Genomic DNA, 24,065 nt, shown 5'->3' with positions numbered 1-24,065 from the left:
CTAGAATGCTTGAGAATCATCCGATTGGCTATCGAATAGAGAATTTCTAGAATCCCGATGAAAACATTAGAAATTCTCTATTTGTCAGCCAATCGGGACCTTCGACAGACTTGGTAATCTTTAGTAAGAAAACAGGTAATAGATAAACACAATGTCACGCAATTGGTTATATTAGATAGAGAATGTTTAAAGTCCCTAAAATTTTTCTTTTTGATAATCAATCGTATGACATATATATCTAACAAAACAAAAAAAAAATAAAATAAAGATAACAATATCTTTGATTATGTTTCTTCCGTACTAACATATAAATAAGAATTGGCGATCGATTTAAAGAAAGCATCCGCGCATCATTTTAATTTTTCGTTCTCCATTTTTCCACTAAATAGCGTCGTGGTTTATATCAAGAACACGAGTGAAGTTTCCCATCTTGTTGTCGGGTTCACTCTCCGACTCATTCAATCTTCGCCCGCGTAAGCGCGAGAAATGTCACTCTCACGATCCGCAAAGTGTGTCAACAAACGCGTGTCACATTCGCGATAATATACTCGTATTGTCGTTCAATTAACGCGAATCCTGGGCCACGCGTGATCTCGCGCGCAGGGAGGCTCGTCGTGTTCCTCGGCGCAATTTTCGGACGCGACAGCGGTGCACTGTGGGCCAGCAATGGTGAGCGCGTGATTTTGAACAATTCGAGCTATCGAAGGAACGCGCAGGTACGTACAGCCAGCCCAGCCGAATATATGGGCCTTTATCCTCCGTCCTCCTCCGGTAGCCCCGTTGGACTCGATCGTACGAGGGATTTGAATCGCGGGATCTCGCGAACCGTACGCTGACCTCGGAGGCCTGTTGCCGCGCGGCAATTCGCTCGCTCGTTCTTCAACTCGAACGCTTTGAGGTTATGTCTCGCGTTTATTATTCCAGCTTCGCGCCGTCGCCGATCTCCCCGGACGTTCCCGTCCGTCCTTGAGCGTGGGGTCATGTCGCGACTCGGTCTCGCTCGCGCGCGATTCGACATCTGTAAATTGAATTGAAGCGCGAGTGCGCTTGAAAATTCGCTCCGCAAAAATGGCGCGTTCCGCCTTGTAAATGGCGCTGATGTTCTAGCGCGACTTCGCGCTTCGAACTCGTCTTTTTTTATGTATTCGAATCTATCGTTCGGCACGTTCGAATCTACTTCGCTCCGAACTTCACTTCACGAGCTTGATCGACGAACGATCCGTTCGCGCGACTCTTCAAAATACGAATGTGTCGTTTTTAAAATGCATTTCTTTCTCGAAATTCATAATTAGAAATTGTTTGAACGAAGGAGATAAGGAACGTAAGTCGCGTTGAAGGAATAATCTAAATTATCATTGGAGATTGTATGCACTTTTGATAATAACATTTATACATATACTTGGCTACTTATATTGATACATATGTTTTCAATATTTATGTGAAACATTTATAAATAGATAAAGAGTTCTGTGTAAAGAATAGATAAATATTTTAACTTATATTAAATTATTTTGTAGATGGATATGTGTATGTGTATATATTGAAAGAGATTATTCTTTATATATAATTTTAACTTAATTATATTTATTATAGTACTAGTCAAAGAGTATTTTTCTACATTTGCATTATTTTATAATAATAGAATTTTTACTATTTTTTTAAATTTTATTGTACTTTTTTATTGTACTCTTTTTGCAAAAGAATTATTATGTTGATACTGTTTATTTTTAATATTATAAAATACTTAAATAATATATATTTAATATTAAAAAAAAAATAAATAAAATTCGTTATTCTAATTACATTCTATTCTATTTTTTTTTACTTCAATCAGGGGTCATCATCATGTCCACTAATAAGGGACAGAATGCAAGGGCTTTGGTGGAGCCCTTAGCCTTGGATTCGCATACACTAGGAGACAATGATCTCAGCGCATTAACCTTGTCCCACAATAGTGAACAGTATACGTCGAATGATTTCGACACCTTCGCGAATATTCAAGCGGAACTCGAATGTATGAACGCGGACGAAGTTATGTCAGCGGCCGATGACCGAATAATAATCGAGCGAAACATTGAGACTGAAACGATAGTACCTGATGTGGAGATGACTGAGATCTCTGAGCAAGTGCAGGCTGAACATATTTACACGATGGCCAATCAGAGCAACCAGAATGTCGTGTTTCAAACGAAACCTACTCTGCAAAGAGTCCCCGCGTCGGCTGTCCAGGTAATAATTTCCGCGATCGTAGAGTATTACTGGAGTGCGACTGGAGTATTACGTTCTGCTAATATTAATTTATTTTTAGGTAAAACCGAATGTCCAAGCTACGCAGAGCCAATCAATTATGATAGTATCGCCTGCGAGCGGACAGGGCACCAGCCAAATACTGAAGATATCGCATCCGCCAACAGCTTCGGCCGAACAATTGCAGTCTTTAGCCCAGACTCTCATAACTGGAAAATCCGCGGACGGAAGCGTTGTTCAATTAAGGTCGACTCAGTCTGCTAAGTCTATCGCGACACCCAGTGCCTCAGGAAACATCACGATTAGTAACATGCAAAATCTCAAGATAACACAGCCAACATTGAAACGAGCAACACAGAATATCCAACAAGGACGTAATGTAAGATATTGTGTAGAATTTGAGATCTTCATAAATAAAAAAATTGTATTAGATGACACAATTCTACAGATATTATCTTTTTAATATCTTTCCCGAAATCTGAAGATAAATTATCTTTTGATAAATTTTGCAGGTATACACAAAGATGATATTGACAGGAAATCAGCCACAAGCTGGTACTCATCAAGTTCTTATTACGAGTTCTCAAAGTGAAAATCAACCGAGCTCAGGAATCAAATTCCTCAATAATAGCTCTTCTAGTTATGGTATAACAAGCCCGACGAAAACTATAACGTTAGCGCAGGCTCAACAAATGGGTATACTTTCTACCAATAAGGTGCAACACATTTTACCATCGTCCTCGCAGAAGCAGGTATGTTATAAATTCTTACACTATACAATACAACTTGTGAAAAAAAATATTTTGATTATGCAATAATGTGTTATATTTATCTTTTCAAAGGGTATGATATTGAATAAGCTGCTACAGTCCTCGACATCGCAGCAATCGAAGGTGACCATAGTACCTACCAATACCGCAAAGTCAATGCCGACGAAAATCCTACCTGCACCAATTACGAGTATTCAGGCTAAATCCTCGAATCAGCAATCCACATTTATTTCATCCAAGTCATCTGTTCAGCAAAGTCCGCAGAAAGTCATCATCAGACAGGTTGAGGGATTATTTGGAATTATAATCAATATATTTAATTTCAGTTCTGATGTGCACGTTTACTTTGGAAATAATTATATCAAAAATAGATGTATTTTTTATTATCAAGAACGATACGAGCTGTTAGACATCGATATTCGTGCTACAAGGTCCTTAAAATACACATACTTTATAATACAATTGCTTTTTATAATGGAAGTAGTTTTGATTTTGATCCTTTTTAGCCTTACAAAGAATAGGCTAGAGAATACTATGAGAGATATATTTTGTAGCATGGACGTCTGTGCCTAAAAATTTGTATTGATCTTAATAGCTTTGCTTTGATTTTTCTAAGAAAACAAGCCAAAACTCGTCTCTTTATTAATATCATTATTTCAATTTTGGCAACAGTAATATTAACTTATTGATTTATAAAATTTATATTATATTATATTATCTTAAAATGGCAATATAAGTTACAAATACTGAAAGAAATCTTTTATTTATTTTTTTTTTTTTAGAGTTCTTTGAAACCTGGCACTGTGCTTGGAAGCGGCCAAGTAGAAATCTTTTATTTTTTTTTTTTTTTTTAGAGTTCTTTGAAACCTGGCACTGTGCTTGGAAGCGGCCAAGTGATTAGAATACCTGCTAACCAAAACATTGTAACTGGATCAAATCAAGTTCATCAAATTCAGATGCCTGGAAGACAAGTATATTATTTTATATTTTATTCATAGTTGATTTTATTCGTGAATGTGTATCATACACATTATATTATGTTGCTTTTTAGGTGCAATATGTAAGATTAGTCAGTACTTCAACAGGGACTACCAATGTCGTCACTGTAAGCAAATCAAAACCCGCTACAACTCTTCAGACTGTAGGTATCAGTCAGAAAGTAGGAAGTCAACAGCAAATTGTAAAGGTATATGAAAACTCAACATTAATTTTGAACAAAAAAGGCTTTGGGAGAAAAAATTTATTATGTATACATTTTTATTTTTCATATTATCTATATTCTACATGTTTCTTTAAAACTAAGAATGCCTTATTTTTGTTATAATTCATGTTACATAATAAATTTTAGAAATTTATTCTAATTAATATTAAAATAGGATAATATATTACAAAGTGCTATACAAATGAGTTTTTTTCTATCTTCATCTAGGTTGTGCCGTTAAATACTGGTAATCAATCTCTGAGAACCGTCGCGCCGAAAGCAACGTTGACAAGTGGCAGCCAAAAATTGCTCATACCTGCGGCGGCGGCTGCTGCGGCAGCTGTTGGCAATCAGTCGAAGAGTGCGGTAGCAATTCCCGCATCAGCATTGAGTCAGTTAGCGTCGGGACAGGCAGTTCTGTCGGCTAATCCAAGCGTCGGGAACATCGTCGTTCTTCCCGCTCAATATATTCAGCAACAGGTTCAATATCTATTTATGTTCTTTATTATCTAATTTCTCTTTTGTGAAGCGACAATGTCGGAAAAGAATTATCGCGAACACTACTTAATACAGTCATTTTTGTATATGAGATGTTGCATTAATTAAAACTTCTGCAATATTACATTTATACAAAATTTGTTCAAATAATTCTATACAATCACATTCAAGTATTAGAATATTTAAAAATTGATATAGTACTATAAATTTAAAAATAGCAGGTATAAGAGAGAAATCTTAAAATAGAGAGAAATCTTTAATTCAATTGTTTTATCTTTATATAAAATATGACTCACAAATATTTTGTGCAAGAAAATCTTAAAAATTTTAAACATAGATAATTCCATATTGTAAATATTATTTTAAATTAATTTTAAATTGGTTTTAAATATATAGAATGTTTTTCAGTTAATATCATAGGAAAATATTTAGAAATGTTTAGTCAATAGTAGGAACTAATGTTTAGTTCATAATAGTAAAATATGCTTAGCAATTACATAAAATTGTATTATTAATTGCCTATAAATCTATATTATCTCATGTGCACACATCTTTCTGATTTATAAAATTTTGTAAAAATTCGTATCTATGTATGTACAAAATATATTTCTATCTTCTGTCAAAGCAGTCAACAGATGATGGAAAATTGAAGTCCCAAGCGACACCTGGTCTTCTAGGAAGTTCACAAAGTTCTACAGCAACTTTGTGTGTGATCGATGGAAAGAATTCTCAAAGAGGGACTTATAATACTGTTGAGCCGAATGGTATCAGGCCAAGAAAACCATGCAATTGCACAAAGTCACAGTGTCTTAAGCTGTAAGCATTTTTTTAGAGCATAAAAATTTCAACAAAATGTTTAAAAATTGTATGTAAACCAAAATTTTATAATTTTTTTAACCGTTTGAAAAACTATTTTTTATTAAACTGGTTTTTCTTTGCTTGACTATATATATATATCCATTAATATCTTTTGTATATAGTAGGCTTTGGATTTTATCACGTTCCTTTGTTATCAGCATTATATATGACAGTTTGAAACATCTTTAAATTCGTTAAATATATATTATATTCTTTATGGAAAGATTATTAATAAGAACTATTAATTGAAGTAAATATGTTACAAAATTACTGAAAAATAATATATCTATCAAAAGATTAATAGAATTAATTCTAGTAGAATTAATTGCAATCCCTTAGGTTTTAATCTATAAATATAATTTATAGTATTTGAGTAAAATCGGCGCGAATAATCTTTCTGTTGCAGTTATTGCGATTGTTTTGCGAATGGCGAGTTCTGTCACATGTGCAACTGCAATAATTGTTCGAACAATCTTGGGAACGAGGAAGAGAGACAGCGCGCGATTAAATCCTGCCTAGAACGCAATCCTAATGCCTTCCGCCCTAAAATTGGAAAAGGCCGGGAGACTGGTGACGATATAAGAAGACACAACAAAGGCTGCAATTGCAAACGTAGCGGCTGTCTTAAGAATTATTGCGAATGTTACGAGGTATTTTCAACATATCATCTATGTCGTCCAATAATTATGTTTGCATGCGTTTTTTTTTCTAGTCTGTCAATGCAGATAGTTTGACAAAATACATAATTGATCTCTCATAATAATCTCTTATTTTTTCACTGCATTTTTACATTTTATTTTAGATTAATGTATAACCCTAGTCCAATAATTGTTTATTTAATAAAAGTCTTAAAAATATTTGATAATTTTGAATAATTTATGTATCTTTTTTTATATATATAAGAAAATCTAATTGTATTTTTTCCTTGTTTTTTAGGCCAAAATTCCGTGCTCTGGTAATTGTAAGTGTATAGGCTGTCGCAATATTGAAGATCCAATACTGGAAAAAAAATCCTTGAAGGATTTGACGGAAACGACTGAAGTCAGAACGACTCAACTTAGTTTAAACAAAGCTCAGTTACAATTGTCAGAGATGGCTTTTAGACCCCCGGCAGTATCTAATACCGGTACAAGGTTCGTGTTATGACCGTGAAATTTTTTTTATAAATTTTATAATTTTTAAGAAATTCGATTTAAAATATGCCGAAAATTCCCTTTTTAGTTGTTATTTATTTATGAATAAATTATAATTGCATATAATTCTTATTGCAACAAAAATAGATCTTATAATGTTTAATTAATATTTATTATTATTATATTTATTCTCTTTAGCCAATTGAAAACGATATTGCCATTCTAAAAGAATCGAATTGCGACATATAAAAGAAGTTAATTCAATATATAATATGAAGAAGAAATAATTTGATTTGTTGCTTCTGATACTATAATATTATGGTTGTAATATTAGCGGTCAGAAACTTTAAAATAAATAATTAAATTATTCAAATAGTAAAATAAAATTTATAAAATAGAAATTATTGAAACATTATGTGTGTGTACACTTGTTCAACAGTTCTTCGAATTCTATGCGTTATATGTGTATTCATTTCTTGCTTGTTACAGGCAACCATTCAACTTTTTGACAGACAAGGTGGTAGAAATAACATGCCAATGTTTAATGGCGCAAGCAGATGAGGCGGAGCGTAATATGCTCGACGATGAGACGTCACAGCGTCTCATTATTGAAGAGTTTGGTCGATGCTTAAAAGAAATAATCGAATCAGCGCATAAAGCTGAAGCCACCTAGCAGGTGTATTTGCGTGATTTGTATTGCAATTTTCATTCGTCGCTATTGTTTATGGGAATTGGATAGAAATAAAGAGATAGTACAATACGAGTGTTGCTACCAAAGACGTTATCATACAAGATACGAGCACTGGTTTGTCCAAGCAAAGCTTTGGAAATCGTTCCGAATTTCAAATCATCCATTAAATACTTTTTACGGAAAATTCACGACAAGTAATTCTGTGTGTGAACTTTTAAATGATAAATCATTTTGAAGGTAATGTAAGCTATATAGTAAGTAAAGGCGAGTCGCTTTCTTAATTTTTCTATCTGAAAGAAAAATGACATTGTACACTTATATTATAAAGATGATTTTGTTGTGTTTTAAAGTTTCTACTAAGCTGTGTGCTGCTCGTGTGAAATTTACAAATAACATGGAAGAAAAATTCGCAATTTGATTTTTCGAATACTTTTCAATATTGCATTTCTTTACAATTTTAAACGAGAAAAAAGAAGCAATTGCGATTAGCGATAATCAAGAGTTCTTTTCTTAAGAACATATTTTTCAAATGTAATAAGACATATATTGTAAAAAAGCGCGATAGCACCACATATTCACCTAGTAGTACAATTGCGTATCAGCATTAGCGCTTAATAAGTTCACACAGTGTCGTAGCAAAAATATATATCGAGAAGTGGTAAAACATTTTGTGAATTTATCTTATGAATTTATCGATTACATGTCGTATATTTTTAGAAATAATTCGTTATATTTACAAAATAATATATATAGAAGACAAAATTAAAATAATTGTAGAAATTTTATTCATCTGCATCTTCTTTTTCACAACTTACTTAATCACAGAGAAAGCAAGGGTTTATAAGAGCTTAAGTTGCAACCGTTGCATTGTATCTCGATTAATAATAGTACAAATATATAAATGTTTCAAGGAGAATATACAAATAAATATATTAATCAAGATATGTGCAATAAACACTGCGACTTAGTTTCTTATAGGTTTCTTCTGTTTTTGTGATTGTATATTAAAGAGCCTTTATATATACGCTACATACATCTACAATATGCAGCTTGTTTAATTATAAATATTAGATACCTTAGTGACATTAATTATAAGTATCGAATAATTTCATTTAGTATATAAACAGTACTTGATATTATATATATATGAAGAATATAAAAAATTTTATTATTCACTTTGATATTTTCTTAAAGTTTCATATTCATCTTTAGTTTTTAATAGCTTGTAACACGTTAGACTATCGATGACATCGATCTAAGTAAACTATTCATTTGCATTCTAAAAAACTATGCAAGACTATGTATTATATGTACATGTATGTATTTCTTCAATTAAAATGTTATGATTAAAACGCTCATAAAGAATAATTGTGTGAATGTTAAATATATAAATCATTTTAGGGATGAGATATGGTATAAGTGGACGAACCGCTTTTTTCAAATTTGCAGCATTTATACAGATCGATTTATACTACTGATTATTAATCGATAGTCCTATGCAAAGCTACACATTTTATCCTGTTCCTTGAATATTATTTAAGCGATTTCAACCCTACAATCGTATTTCAAGAGAAACAAATACTTAAAAATATATTGATATATATTTTCTGTTTCATTATTATGTCATTTATTATAAATGTTTCAAATATTCCTAAAAAATATATTCTATTATAACGTTTTATATTATAATGAAGAGTGTAACATTATACATATATTATATACAGGGTGTCCCAGATCTATATATATATATAAAATTACATGTGTAGCAATATATATGATAATTTGTTATATTATAAAAAAAATATACACACACATTACATATTTACATATTACACTACATTTTATTTACAAGTATTGTTTTCAATATAAAGAATTTCAGACTTTAGTGCACATGAAATAATGTGATAATAAGATTGAAGACTTATTGAAGATCAAAATTAATTAAAAATCTAATATATTTTTATTGATAATAAAAGATAAGAAAATTATAAGTTTGTGTGTATATATTATATGTTATAAAGATATCATACAATATATACCTAAAATTTGATAATCTTATTTTTTGGCAATTTATTACCCTCGGTATTCTTTTTTACATTTTCTTGCAAAGATTCTATAGCGGAATCGCTTATCTTCTCTACCGTAATGGTACTCTCTTCTTTGCCCTTTATCAAGTCAGGACAATCTTTCTTTAAGTGTGTCACGGCTCCACAAATTTTGCAGCCACCACCATGGGGATAAATACCTTTTGGATTATCAGGGCATTCCACAGCAATGTGTCCCTGCTCGCGACAGATGAAACATTTAGCGTATCTATAGGTAGAATCCTTGTTGACTTTGCATTCGAAATGAGTATGTTCTGTCGAGCCACATTTGAAGCAGATGCCAGTACAAGCCTCATCGCGGCCAAGCTCAGGACAATCCGACAGATTGTGCCCAGACTTGCGACAGTTGAAGCAAACTTGTTTCTTAACGCGCGCCAAAGCTTTCTCGGCCCTGCGTCTCTCCAGCTTCATCGCCATATCCACTTCAGATTTTGGTATGCCTAAGAGTAATAAGATATTATTCTATTTTATACTTATTATATACATTATTGTTTAATAATAGAAATAATAGCATATTGTAGAAAGCTTATTTATTAAATTCAAATTCTTTGAGATTTATTTAGATCCTTAAATTAGTTTTCTTTGTGTTTTCTCGCATAAAAAGTCTGATAAAAATTACTAAAGAAAAATTGAAGTAATTGATCCATGTGACATCTTTGTATTATATGGTTTAAAACCAATGATAATAGCATATAAAGATAATAACATATAAAGATGTCTGTCATTTCTCATCAATTTTTTTTTTAACAATTTTTTTGAATTTTATATAAATTCTTAAATATGTATACTTTAATGCACTTTTTTATTAGTTCTTAGCATCAAAACTTAAATTCATAATATTTAATGCAATGTGTGTATACTTACCCTTTAGTATCAATGTTTGTTTAAGTTCTATCAATCGTTCTGCATCTTCCTTCTTTACAGGAAATCCATCATACATGACAATTTCAACTTCCACACCATTAATTATCATTTTTGTAATGCCAGCATTTGGTTTTCTTCTTTTGTATTCTCCTCTTTCTTTAATTTTCTTTTCTTCTACTTTACCACTTTTATCTGATGTATCTTTTTTAAAGTTTTTAGACTTATCATTAGATGTTTCCAATTTTCTCTTTCGATTTCGTTTCTGTCGTTTACTTAATATAAAAGAATTTGAATTCTTATCATCTTTTTCTAAAATTCTTGATTCTTTTTCACTAGATGATAAATATGAATTATTAATGTCTGGTTTCATTTCGTTAGAACATTTATCTGATCTACTATTTATTGTTTCAATTGTGTCTTCTGTTTTTGTATTATTACTGTTGGATGGAATATCATTTTTAGAGTTTTCTGTGAAATTCATGCAATTTTTCTTTGATTTTGACTTCTTTTGTTCTTTTACATCAGATTTAGATTCATTATCATCAAATTCTGCCCAATTGTGATTAATGTTTTTATTAGTATTATTGTCAAGTGTATCATTTTGATCCTTTAATAATTCTTTTGCCGATTTCTTTTTCTCCAACTGTTTTTTATTTACGTTTTCTTCTACTTGCTGTTTCATTATATGCCATGGTGTGGCCTCATTCGGCAACTTTTCATTTGATGCTTTAGATCCTCTTGCTCTTGCATATCTGGTCATTTTCTCAAACACTACAAAAAAAATAAATTTATTAAGAACTTTATATTTATATAAACTTACTGAAAAAAATATTTGTTAATTTTTTTAATTTCTTCTTTGATTTTTAAGCTTATATATTGATTCTTTGCAGTCGTACATACGTCTTTAGTTTTAATATTTTTTTGTTAACTTCTGATTATTTCGACACTTTTAAATTCTTACATTATTAAACTGAAAAATTTTTAATTTTCCTAGATGCGCTGGATTTGAGCTTTGAAAAATTTCTTAAATATTAATTATATTTTCGACTCTCACCGAAATATTCATCAACGCCCACGAAGGATACTTTCACGTGTATAGATCTGTAGATTGAAATTAGAGGTTAAAAAAAGCAAAGTGGCTATAACCATAGATATATCAAGAATAGAGCGGTTTCCTTAGACAAAAAAAAAGATATACGACAGATTCGTCGGACGTACCGATTGGCTAGTGGAGGGCATTTCTAGTGTTTCGAAAGTTTCTAGCAATAGCAGCCAATCAAGATATGACATTGTATCATATATATATTTCTTGCTGAAAATCTATCAGTGGCTAATCTCATGTAGTCTTATGCTTCATGCCCTCATATCTTATGATGCTATAAATGCATCACATGTTCGATTTGTGAATTTCATACTTGAAATTTGTATTTCCTCTTGATAAAAGTTTTCTTCTGATAAAAATAAACTCGTTAATACGAAGAAAATAGAAATTCGAGAAAAATGGCAGAATTTGTAGAAAAACGATGTCAGGATATGATACCTGAATTGGAGCAAATGGAAAGGATCAAACTTTTTGACAAGAATGAAATTCGGTGAGTCTTTTTTGTGGGGTTTTAGCATTTAGCCTCTGTTTTCAGTTGAAATAGATAAAGTTATATGAGTGTGTATTTTTTCTACGAATATCACAATCATCAAGTTAACGATTGTATTTCAGAAATATTGCTAAGAAACTCAAAGAATATGAACATAAGATTCAACGACACACAAGGTGTAAGGAGGATTATCTTCGTTACATACAATATGAAATGGATCTTCTAAAATTGATTAAACAACGTAGAGATGTAAGTAGTTGAGTTTTATTGTATTTAAGCATGTTTTCACCAAGAAACTCATCTAAAATCAATCTTGGGAAATCAATCATGTGCTTTAATAATTTGACATTAATGATATCATATTTAAAATAAGGATTGAACAGAAGAACTTAGATAAAGTTTGTCTTAAGACACAGCCTGACTTCTGTTTCTTCAAGTTTAATAATCGATTTTGAAAAAAGATTGTGTATATGTATAATTTTTAAATTTCTTATTAATTGAATGTTGAGCTAGAAAAAATTATATATTACTCAAATCTGATATTCAGAGATGTAACTCAAGAGAAGAGATTATTTAAATATTTATGAATATTTTATATAGATTTTGTAATATAACACGTCAATATGTTAAAACATTTATGCTGTATTTTTAAACACTTTCGAATAAACCGTTTTTTAGATTTATAATTAGAATAATATCTAATTCAATGTTTCTGAATATTATGTAATATATTCTAGAAGCAGAATATTTTATTTGGATAATGATTATAAATAATTGACTATTTAGAACTTTGTAGATTTTGTTATATGTTATATAAATCGTATTGTATAATTTATATATATTACAATTAACATGCATAAATTTTATAAATATTGGTACATCTGTTTTAGAAATACGGTATTACCCAAAAAAAGTCAGACATTGATTTTGCTATAACTAATAAAATGAATAATTTGTACAAAGATACAATATCTAAATTCCCAAGCGATATTAGATTTTGGGTTGCTTATATGAAATTTTGTAAGCATGTGGTAAGTAACAAAATAAATAGATTTTTCCTGTTTTGCTATATTTATATAACTTAACATAAACATTGCTTAGCATTCTTACAGTAATATCAATCAGATATTAAGTAGGATGATGCAAATGCACAGAGATAAACCAAAATGCTGGCTCATAGCAGCACGTTGGGAATTGGAAGAAAACAAAAATAAACAAAATGCTCGGCAGTATCTTCTTAGGGGCTTACAAATTCATTCTGATTCTCAATTGCTGTACATTGAAGCTTTTAAGTAAGTATCTTAAAAATGTATACGTCAGGAATTTCTTTTGTGATTTATTAATTACAAAATGTGCTTGTATTTTAGACTGGAACTGGAAAATCACTTAGCTATAGCCTCTAATAACATTGAAAACACCGAGAATCAAGAAGATAATTTGGCACTGACAATGGAGAATGATAATGAGATACCATCCTCACTGAAAATTGCATACTTTGTATATCAACAGGCTTTCGAGCGCATGAAGAATATTAAATTTATAATAGAGTTGCTTAACATTGCAAAGGAATACAATGGCACAGAGAAATTGCAAAAGAAAATTATTTGGTATGTGTACACATGTTAATATTATAAACTTTTATCAAATAGAATGAGATAAACATATGTCCCAATTTGCATGATGATCAAAATGCTAAACATAATTAATCTATAATTGTAGCGATATGATTCGGGAATATGCCCATGAACCTTTAATGTGGGATACAATGGCACATCGTGAACTACAAGGTCTAATCCAGCCAGATCTTAATGACACACCAATGGAAATTGAAAATTCCGAACAAACTTCCCTGAGAGATCGCATCACGTCTTGCAACAAGGTTTACCAAACTGCTGTAAAGAAAATCAGAACCGAAGAGATGTGGTCATTATACATAGAATGTTTATTGGAAATCAATGATGATGTGCAATCATTGCGAAATTTCAAGAGAAAACTCTTGAAAACTGCTCTGATGCAAGCTCATAAGGCGAAAAAGTTAAGGGAAAAATATTATTTACATTGGGTATGTGTTCAAAGATACTTCGGCGTTTATATTTTTTATAGTGTCTGATATAATTATATATAATTTATCGTTAATAATTTTTATATAACTTGGCTAAACTCAACTACAACTTTATTATTTCTAAATTAATTTGTTACTTCCTTTAAAATAATATTCATTCTCGTCTGTGTGATTCATCTATTTTCAATGATATCTGTGATGTTAGAAGCTCTTTTACAACTCTTCAAATCAAAATACTTTTATCAAGATAAAAGTAATTATGTCGTTTTGTAGATCAAGATGTTGAGTGCCGATAAGGAGCGTGACGAGAGCGCGCGGAAAAAGTTTTATGAAGTGCTGCGCGGAGCGACTGATACTATACCAAGCAGCGTTGGTCTTTGGCACGCGCGAATCAGTCATTTGTTGCAATCTGGCCAAGAGAAAGAAGTGGACTCTATATTTCCCAAGGTAATTAAATATTGTGAATGATTAAACAATCTTGCCGATACTTAAAAGATGTTTTATCGCTTGTCATGATAAAATTATTAGATGACGGAAATTTTAAACGAGAAAGCATTACCTTTGTGGAGAATGCGGATTTTACACAGTCAAATAAGAAGCTCAAAAGAGGCTGAAGAGAGTTTTCGAGCGGCTTTGAAGGTGCATCCGTTAATCGCCAGAGACATCAGGCCCATATGGCTCGAGTGGCTTGTCCTAACGAAAGGTATTATTAAATCAAATTAATACCATTATAATCTTACATGATATAATTATATATAATTTATCGTTAATAATTTTTATATAACTTGGCTAAACTCAACTACAACTTTATTATTTCTAAATTAATTTGTTACTTCCTTTAAAATAATATTCATTCTCGTCTGTGTGATTCATCTATTTTCAATGATATCTGTGATGTTAGAAGCTCTTTTACAACTCTTCAAATCAAAATACTTTTATCAAGATAAAAGTAATTATGTCGTTTTGTAGATCAAGATGTTGAGTGCCGATAAGGAGCGTGACGAGAGCGCGCGGAAAAAGTTTTATGAAGTGCTGCGCGGAGCGACTGATACTATACCAAGCAGCGTTGGTCTTTGGCACGCGCGAATCAGTCATTTGTTGCAATCTGGCCAAGAGAAAGAAGTGGACTCTATATTTCCCAAGGTAATTAAATATTGTGAATGATTAAACAATCTTGCCGATACTTAAAAGATGTTTTATCGCTTGTCATGATAAAATTATTAGATGACGGAAATTTTAAACGAGAAAGCATTACCTTTGTGGAGAATGCGGATTTTACACAGTCAAATAAGAAGCTCAAAAGAGGCTGAAGAGAGTTTTCGAGCGGCTTTGAAGGTGCATCCGTTAATCGCCAGAGACATCAGGCCCATATGGCTCGAGTGGCTTGTCCTAACGAAAGGTATTATTAAATCAAATTAATACCATTATAATCTTACATTTTTTTTTGTTTTACTTTGCCTTTGTTATCGAAGAATTTTCAAAAATATTACAAAAGATTCTAATGTATTAATATATTTATTATAACATAAGTTTCTTTTGTGATATTTATATTTTTGCTCGATATTTTTATTCCAGGCATCCGTGCAGCTCGCGAGGAATACGAAAAGCTTCTCCTGCAACCTCCCAATTCATTGGAATTCCATAAGAAAATGGCGACACTGGAATACATACAGCCGAAAGTTTCGCTAAAGCACGCACGGCGTCCTTACGAAGTGACGACGCAACATTTCGGAACGAACAATACGTCTGTCTGGATGGATTATATTAACTTCGAGATGAAGCACGGGGATCCGAAAAAAGTCGGGGACATATACGAGAGAGCAGTTAAGATGTTGGATCGCAATTTAACGTATTCCTTTATTGCAGATTATAGTTTGATTATTGCTAAACCCGATTCCATAAAATGATAAGATGTTAGCGTGTACTATAGATATATCACATACATATATACCATGTACTTGTAATATGTAGCATATTACCAAAATTATATCTGCACTGGCTTGCATTATTTCTAATTAACGATTTGATATCAAGTTCGTGTCATAATATCATTTAGGCCTAGGCAAATGTTTAATATACCGGTCTCACATCATATCTTAATGAAAGTATATTTATTTGATATACATTTTATACACTACTTTTATCCTTCTGGTTCCTTTGTCCCTATTGGAACAGAATATATAAACGAAACATAATAATATAATTTATTGGGATTTATTTTGTAGATTACGAAAAGATGTTTTTTTCTACAAATAATAAAGATATGTTGCCAGAAATGTAATAATTAGTTAATCTTAAGAATGATCTTACATTTGTTCTATGATGAATATTGATTGGCAGTAAAAAAAAATATGTAGAATTTTGGTAGGGACTCTGGATATTCTCCAAAATGGTAAACCATATATTTTTTTATGTGCTCATATTTTTATTTATCAATTGTTTAAAAAATCTTTTATTGCTAAATAATTTAATTCCTGAAAATAAAATTGTACTTTTATTGATGAATATTACTTACCAACAACATTATGATTAATATTATTACAAAGAACGAGATGAATGTCGTTAAATAAAAAGAGATTGTGTTATGAATAATTATTTTCTTATGTTTTGTTTAAAAAATTATATTATATTAATTATAGAAAATATGAATAAAAAAATATCAAAAATATTTTATATAGAAAGAATATTGTATATATAGACAAATCGAATTTTTTATTATAAAAAATGATTAATTGAAATTCAGTCTCTTCTAAACAAGGGGGAAAAATATGAACGGTTTCAGCAATTTTTATTGATTGGTTACAAATATACATCAATTGTTGTTTTATTGTATATTTATCATCTCGTATCTCTTCTCTAGCTTCATTTTAATGACTTTTACTTAAGGAGGATAAACATGCTAGAGATGCCTGTTGTTTCAATGTTGTCTCGAAAGTTCCTAATTAATTTAGAAATATATAAATAAATTTAATAAAATAACTTTATATATTTATATATACATATATCGTACATATCATATAATCTTGATAGAGAATAGATATTTAAGATATAAGAATTGGTCATGTGATCATTTTGAACTGTATTGATTGTTTTGAAGTTTGGTATCAAATAATCTAGAGTACAGATTAAAGATACTTGAAAAGAAAAAAAAGTTCGAAGTATTTCTTAATCCAATTATAATGTCTATCTTTTATCAATCGCGAAAGCACTTAAAGAAGAATATAAAAGAGTTATATGCAACTACATTTCATCTTTTTTATCTTACAATGAAAAAAGAAAATTGAGATAAATTTAAGAAGTTATTTATTGAAGCAACTAGAAATTAATAGTGAATTAATTGTTCAACATCATCTCATTCATATTTATCCCGTGTCAAAAATTTGAAAATAACCGAATGTTGTTCCGCACGGTTATATATTCGTCCAGCACCAAATACCATATTTCGAATAATGGCAAATTGAATTGTTACATCAACAACTAATTACAAAGACCATCGGCGATGATATATTCTCTTCGATTCTTAGATTAATTTTATATAAAACGTGGCCTTAAATTTTACAAAACATTGGGCGCGCAGTTCTGCGCGCGCTAATTAGAAACATCGTTACTTTATTACAGTAAGATATTTATCTGAAATTTGGATCTTTGAATACAAAATTTCGTAATGACAAGGATTAGAAGTTCTAAGAACTTTTGAATGATTGAAATATACATTTTTATTCGTATATTCTTACGTTTCCTTATTTAGATTCGAATCAAAATATCTATAGCTTCTAAATTACTTTTCTCTTGGGCTTTCAACTTTAATATTTTAAAACAATAGTTTATAATGTCTGCAAGAAAGATTCGTTAGATTTTTAAATTTTACATTTTTAATCCGTTATTGGATTTTATGATTTTTAGATATTTGTGTATTCGAATTTAATGATCGTAAAATCCTTCGATTTCTGAATTTTTGAAGATTCTTATACTTTTAGACCCTTACATACTCATAAGATAAATATCTTATAGTTTCTTACACGTATAAAGTTTAACAGCCTGTTAACTTTTAGCAATGCGATTAAAAATTACAATAACTTTGGTATGTGGCTATATTATATAAAGAGTCTCAGTCCTTCCTAACGCACATTGTGATTAATTTCTTAATTAATAAAAGTATTTGAATATATCTTTCCATTATACTGTATGTTATCTTTATATACTTTATCTTTGACATCTTTGTTATTTTCAAATCCATTTGCACATCTGATTACAAAAATAATAAATAATAAAAAAAAGATTTTAGATTCAATCTTTCTATAGTTTCCAATCATGATTATTTCATTTAAATCATTTGCATGTATTACGCAATAAAATAATAAATAATTACACTTTTTTTTTTAATTTTCCATAATCTGGATAATTTTTACTAAAGATTTTAAGTTTCTTGAAATTTCGATTATGTTTTAGACTCGCTGTCTTAAATTGTAAATCCTTTTAAATCACATGATTCGGATAAAAAAATTTTTGAAAACCTATGATTTAGACTTTACATTTACATCTCGGCTATGTGAAATCAAAGACATTTGAATCCTTTAAAATCGAAAGTCTTTAAATTATAAAAGTAAATTTTTATATATTGAATTTCTTAGATCCTGGCTCTTTTTTAAATCCTAGATACATTAAAATTTAGATTTATTAAATTCTTGAATTCTAGGTTCCTTATATTATGTACCAGTAAATGATCGTGATATATCTATGAGAAACAATTATCTTTTTCAGCCTACTTTAGACTACTTTAGACGATTTATAATTCGTGACGAAATTCACGGGACGGATCTCTATTTATATAATTCTATGTATCATATAACATAAAAAATATTTGAAGAAGTGAAATATATACACATGTACGAAATCCATATCAGAATACATACACATATTAGGATATGCAGCACATAAAATCATAAATAGATTTCTATCTTGTATCTTATCATGAATTACAGATCGTCTAAAATGAACTTCAGAATATAAATCTAAAAAAAATATACATAATAACTATTTTTAAAAAATGTATGTATCCACAGATTACAATATAATCTCGTTAATTTTGACCCTCTAGGGCGGTAGACGTGGAAAATTTTTGAAAAACGAAAATTAACGAATGTTTTCTCCATAGCTGGCCAATCGCTGTGCATTTACGTGAATTCAGTTGCGTATACAAATTAATAAACTAGGGTTCATAAAAGTACATGCGAAGAGATGCCAAAATTAACGAAGCCAAATTTAAGAAAGTTCTACTGTATTTAGGAATTAATAAAACTACAATTCCTTTTAGCGAACACGAGACCCATTACCTATCTAACGGATACAATGCTCTCCATGTAAAGATGGATAACACAGAGAATTGCAGATATCGAGAGAAAAAGAAGTGTTAAAAAAATGGAAAAAGTAAGAAGATACAAACTCAGCATGTCGAACAAAACTCATGCGAAACGTCAATCAAAAAGGCGCGACGATCGCTGTCGCTTCGCCTCTGCTTGACGGTAAAGAGGCGCACTCGTGCCATTTGTTCGTGTGAGGATCGTAGCACTCGACGGTCGAGATCGTGATCTGCGTGCGATAGAAGTTGATCTCCTGCGATTGATCGCCACCTATGACGTAGAGTCGGCTGTCGGCCGCCGCGACAGCCGGATAAGATCTGCCCATACTCATGGGGGCGACGGCGCTCCATTTGTTCTAAAACATCGTAGTATTAAAACGAGTGTAAAAATTGACGAAAAACCAAAGAGATTTAAAGAGAGGAAGTTTACCTTTTCAAATGAGTATCTTTCGACCGATGTTAAAACTTCCTGATTCTTACTCGTACCACCGACAACGTACATATATCCGTCGAGGATCGTGATCCCCATTTGTGAACGTGGTGTGAGCATCGGCGCCAAGTAATTCCATTCTCTGGTCACGGGATTGTAACTCATCACGTCCTGACGATGTCGGCTATTATGAGTACAGCCACCAACGATATAGATTAATCCTACAAAAAATTTGTAAATTAGAATGTGATATATCTTTTTTTCAGAATTTAAAGAAAAAAGGTGTGACTGTATTCTGTCTTTTAAGACATTACTCGACACTTTCACAATACAATGAAGAAATACTTTACTAAATAAACAATCATCTTATTAAATAAACAATTTGTTCATTTGATATTATTGGACTAAAATGCAACATAAGTTGAAAAACAGATATATTTACAAATTTAATTGTCAGGCGATATATAATCGAGATATAAGGACAGGATGCTATTGGATTTTAGAAACGGAAGTATTACCTTCGTACGCGACGACGCCCATACTGAATCGTGGCTCCGGGAGATAACCATCGAGAGTCCACATATTGGTAATCGGATCGTATATCTCGATGGCGCCGCCAATGTCTTCGCCTACCCATCCGCCGAAAGCGTACAAGCAATTGTCCAAGGCACAAAGACCGAAGTCGCATCTAGGCTCCTCCATACAAGCGATCGGAGTCCACACGTTGTCGCGAGGATCATAACACTCGCAATTAGCTATTATGCAAGATTCCAACTCACCGCCGACAACGTACACTTTGCCGTCCAGCAGAGCCACTCCAGGAAGAATGCGTCCTATGCTAATCGGAGCCACTTCGCTCCATTCTCTAAAGAAATTTTAATGAGAGAGTGAGATTGTGTGTGTGTATGTGTATGTGTGTACGCGCGCGCGCCTCACATACTTGGATTCTATTCTTATTTAATAAAAGGAGAAATTTTTACATCCATTTATCAATAAGAAAGAAATAAAATCTTTTATACAAAACATTAAGATATGTGCAAGTAAAGGATAGAATGGAATAAAAGAAACATGTAGCAAAAATTTATTTGCTAAAGAAAAAATTAAAGTACTGAATTTTGTTTTTTCACTACTACTATTTTCACTTTACTATTAAAAACTGCGAGAGGAGAGAAGAAATAAAATGTCATCATATACCCAGTGAATATGTCGTATTTCTCGATAGTTTCGTAAGTACTCTCAGCGGTTCTACCCCAGCTGTCCGCGGAGTGTTCCCGCTTGGATCCGCCAATCACCAGGATGTTTTTCCTAGCGCAGACCCGAGGCTGGGCATGAAGAGGCACCAGGCAACCTTTATTCGAGACTAAATCCTTCTGTATAGATCGTAGCGCGACGATAAGACTCGCATCCTTGCACTCTAAGATAATACGCTCTAGTCTTGCTAATGAACACAATCGCAAGCGTATGTGGCCGAGGATCTCGAATACGTAGCACCTCCGCGCGGGGATGTCGTGAACGATCCAATTGTATGCGGCTTGGAAGACCTAATGTAAAGAGATAAATGTATTACACACACGCACACACACACGCGCGAGAGAGAGAGAGAAAACTAATTTATCTCGACATATCTCGCAAAGAAAGAGATTCACCTTTCTCGCTTCTGACGTCATAAATCAATATGACAAGAGTTAGAAACAGAAGCTTTAATGCCAGGATTATTTAACGTTCTCTCTAACAAAAAAAGCTTTTAAATACATACAATAGACATGCAAAGAAAATGAAAAACAATTTCTTTCGAAATAATTCGCTTTTATATCGCTAGTCTTTCTAGATATCTCTGGATATCTTGTTTAATTCTTTGAATTCGCAAAATTATATAGTTATACAGAATGCATTCAAATTAACTTAAAAACCATGGAATAACAAACCTGACATTCAGTATCAATGTGGATGTAATCACTACTAAGAAACTGAACAAGATGTTCCTTGGGCAGATCCAGAAATTCTTCCTCCTGACAGACTTGAGGAAAATTGACTTCTATAAAGCGTAGGGCAGTCTCCAAAAGATCCAGTCTGTTATGCGCTTCTGCAAATCTGTGATCAACAACATTGATAAATATTATTATGCAATCTTTATATCTTCGAAAGAGTATTTCATTATTTTTGCATAAATACCATTGATTTCAAAAATATCAAAAGATGTCTAATAATTTAGAAAATTCAAAAAGGAAACAAATATTTTTTTCTCTCGTTTTTTTAGTTAGATTTGTGTTACATAAATTGTTGAATGTGCCATTGTAATTTAAATTAATTACTTATAATTAATTTATCAATTTATTCATGAACTATATTTTTACTTTGAGTAATTTAAACAATAGCTAACATTTAATTTATACATCTCATGCTCTGAATAAAAATCGAAACATATTTCTAAACAAAACAAATTTTTTTTTTAATTTCCTCTATAAAGATTTTTATTGCATTATTATCTATAATTGACTCGAATCTTCTTTTTCTCTGTCTTTTGAATTTGTTGATCTTATTTATAACCTCACCTGTAAATCCCAAGAGCATTAGAATAATGTAGTTGCTGTTTGAGATAGTTGATACAACCAGTTACTACATCATCTAATTCTAACATATCAGCGGCAGCAAATAGCTCCTGTACATTATCCTGAGTAATATCCACATTTCCACTATAAATAAAGTCTACCAGCTGGGAGAGAATATGAGGGGAGATGGAGTGAATCTCCACGAGTTCCTGCTGCTCCTCGACCAGGCCAACGGTAAACATGGCATTGAAGTAGGCGCTACCGGCAGCCAGGACTGATCTATGTGCTCTGATGATTCTATCACCTGCCACCAGTCCCACATCGCTGAATTTGTTCTTCAGCCTCTGTGCATTGAGATTGCGTAAGAGCTTTGGAGGATAATGACCCACTGCGTAAACAACAGTGGATACTTCGGATGATTGCTTCACTGACTGCTGGCTAGTAAAACCTATATTGGAGTTGTGGCCGTTTTTCAAAGTCGGCGCCATGCCATCCGCCATGAAACCATCAAGTTGTCCTTTATCCACAGATCCTATAAGAGGTGTGATGATAAAAATGATATTAATTTGTAGTGATAACATTATTTTAAAAAAATGTTTCAATAAGCTTACTTTGATATAATGTTACAACACAAGAATCTAAAGATTTATCATTAATACATAGAATAATGACAATCATAAGAATTAAAGATTTGGATACAAATTTAGAAATCTGTATTAATGCTGGAATTAATAAAGAAATATAATAATTTATTTTTTTGGTTCATAAATTTTATGCTCTATTTCCTTCCAATGGAAGGGATGATTTTTATCTTAATGAAATAAGAAAGAGTAAATGTATGCTGAATATATTATAATTTATAAGAAAGTACATTGAACATATATTTCTGAATAAAGATGCAAACAATAAATTAGAAAAACGTAAATCTAATGGCAAGGACTTATTAAAAATGCAACTGTTGTAATTGCAATTTTTGAATATATCAAATTCTTGTTAAAAGAATCAAGGACTCCAAAAACTTTGAATTTTTTAAGACTTTCAAACTTGCACTGAATAAAAAAAATAACAGAGAGAGATATTTTATAATTTTGCTGGCATTGATAAATTTTTTCCAATAAATAATTCGACTCGATGATTTAATTATTGAAGGCTTACGAAATACTCACGACATAAACGAGAAAATACTCTGTAGACGCTGTTAAAGGACTTTGTGTTATTTTTCCCTTTTAGTCGCATCACTACCACCACATTTTTAACAAATTTAACGATCGATATTTTTAATTCGTACGCGAACAGATCCTTCCTCGGAAACGGCGTCCGTTTAATCGAGACAAGTATTTTTCACAAGAGAAATTTGACACACGTCAAATAACCTATAAGTACGTAAAATCAGCTGCAAGCTAAGACAGTAATGGCATCGATGAAGCGAGGAAATCCCTGTCGAATTCGTAGAAAAATTTTTCAAAATGTCTCTATGTTAATTATAGTCTATGTTTATAACTATATAAATGTTTAGATATCCGTACATTTTTATTAAAAAGAAATCAATTCGAAATTTGTCGATTCGAACAAGGAATATTATAAATAAAGAATAAAGAAAAAAAAAAAGAAAAAAATAAATAAATAAAAGGAACATAACTACATTAGTAATGCATTGTGGAATTTCATGAGGTGGGTGTAGTGGTAAATTTGAATAAGAATTTCTA

At 31.4% G+C, this 24,065-nt stretch overlaps 4 protein-coding genes across 7 annotated transcripts; 2 read left to right on the top strand and 2 right to left on the bottom strand.

Annotated features, from left to right (window-relative positions):
• The first annotated feature begins 370 nt into the window (after positions 1-370).
• Positions 371-8,754, top strand: LOC115240220 (protein lin-54 homolog). 2 transcript variants are annotated; one of them, XM_029815246.1, is made up of 12 exons: positions 371-716; positions 1,835-2,229; positions 2,309-2,626; positions 2,760-2,999; positions 3,090-3,299; positions 3,872-3,988; positions 4,069-4,203; positions 4,447-4,698; positions 5,342-5,532; positions 5,981-6,224; positions 6,511-6,707; positions 7,197-8,754. In XM_029815246.1, exons 2-12 carry the CDS (start codon positions 1,846-1,848, stop codon positions 7,378-7,380), a joined length of 2,472 nt encoding a protein of 823 aa, XP_029671106.1. In that variant the 5' UTR covers positions 371-716; positions 1,835-1,845; the 3' UTR covers positions 7,381-8,754. The 2 variants fall into 2 exon arrangements, with proteins under 2 accessions (XP_029671106.1, XP_029671107.1); XM_029815247.1 differs by having other exon boundaries at positions 373-716; positions 5,345-5,532.
• Positions 8,755-9,216: 462 nt separating this feature from the next.
• Positions 9,217-11,550, bottom strand: LOC115240196 (zinc finger CCHC domain-containing protein 9-like). Of its 2 annotated transcripts, none has more exons than XM_029815180.1 (3): positions 11,422-11,550; positions 10,368-11,138; positions 9,217-9,943 (listed from the first exon to the last, which is right to left on the bottom strand). In XM_029815180.1, the coding sequence occupies exons 2-3, from the start codon at positions 11,125-11,127 to the stop codon at positions 9,438-9,440; spliced, it is 1,266 nt and encodes a 421-aa protein (XP_029671040.1). In that variant the 5' UTR covers positions 11,128-11,138; positions 11,422-11,550; the 3' UTR covers positions 9,217-9,437. The 2 variants fall into 2 exon arrangements, with proteins under 2 accessions (XP_029671040.1, XP_029671041.1); XM_029815181.1 differs by having other exon boundaries at positions 11,268-11,512.
• Positions 11,551-11,703: 153 nt separating this feature from the next.
• On the top strand, positions 11,704-16,614 carry LOC115240195 (U3 small nucleolar RNA-associated protein 6 homolog). The gene is made up of 9 exons (XM_029815179.1): positions 11,704-11,959; positions 12,082-12,208; positions 12,850-12,990; positions 13,061-13,251; positions 13,327-13,566; positions 13,679-14,021; positions 14,295-14,468; positions 14,550-14,724; positions 15,597-16,614. Exons 1-9 carry the CDS (start codon positions 11,868-11,870, stop codon positions 15,926-15,928), a joined length of 1,815 nt encoding a protein of 604 aa, XP_029671039.1. The 5' UTR covers positions 11,704-11,867; the 3' UTR covers positions 15,929-16,614.
• Positions 16,615-16,795: 181 nt separating this feature from the next.
• On the bottom strand, positions 16,796-23,595 carry LOC115240194 (actin-binding protein IPP-like). 2 transcript variants are annotated; one of them, XM_029815177.1, is made up of 7 exons: positions 23,526-23,595; positions 22,363-22,891; positions 21,736-21,901; positions 21,005-21,351; positions 20,329-20,675; positions 19,811-20,031; positions 16,796-19,736 (listed from the first exon to the last, which is right to left on the bottom strand). In XM_029815177.1, exons 1-7 carry the CDS (start codon positions 23,593-23,595, stop codon positions 19,500-19,502), a joined length of 1,917 nt encoding a protein of 638 aa, XP_029671037.1. In that variant the 3' UTR covers positions 16,796-19,499. The 2 variants fall into 2 exon arrangements, with proteins under 2 accessions (XP_029671037.1, XP_029671038.1); XM_029815178.1 differs by lacking the exon at positions 23,526-23,595 and adding an exon at positions 22,971-23,457 and having other exon boundaries at positions 19,500-19,736.
• Positions 23,596-24,065: the final 470 nt, after the last annotated feature.

This window comes from Formica exsecta, unplaced genomic scaffold, assembly GCF_003651465.1.
Source record: "Formica exsecta isolate Colony F162 unplaced genomic scaffold, ASM365146v1 scaffold421, whole genome shotgun sequence".
Taxonomy (NCBI): domain Eukaryota; kingdom Metazoa; phylum Arthropoda; class Insecta; order Hymenoptera; family Formicidae; genus Formica; species Formica exsecta.
The sequence above is the reverse complement of the archived record's forward strand: the minus strand, read 5'-3'. Positions and strand labels throughout refer to the sequence as shown.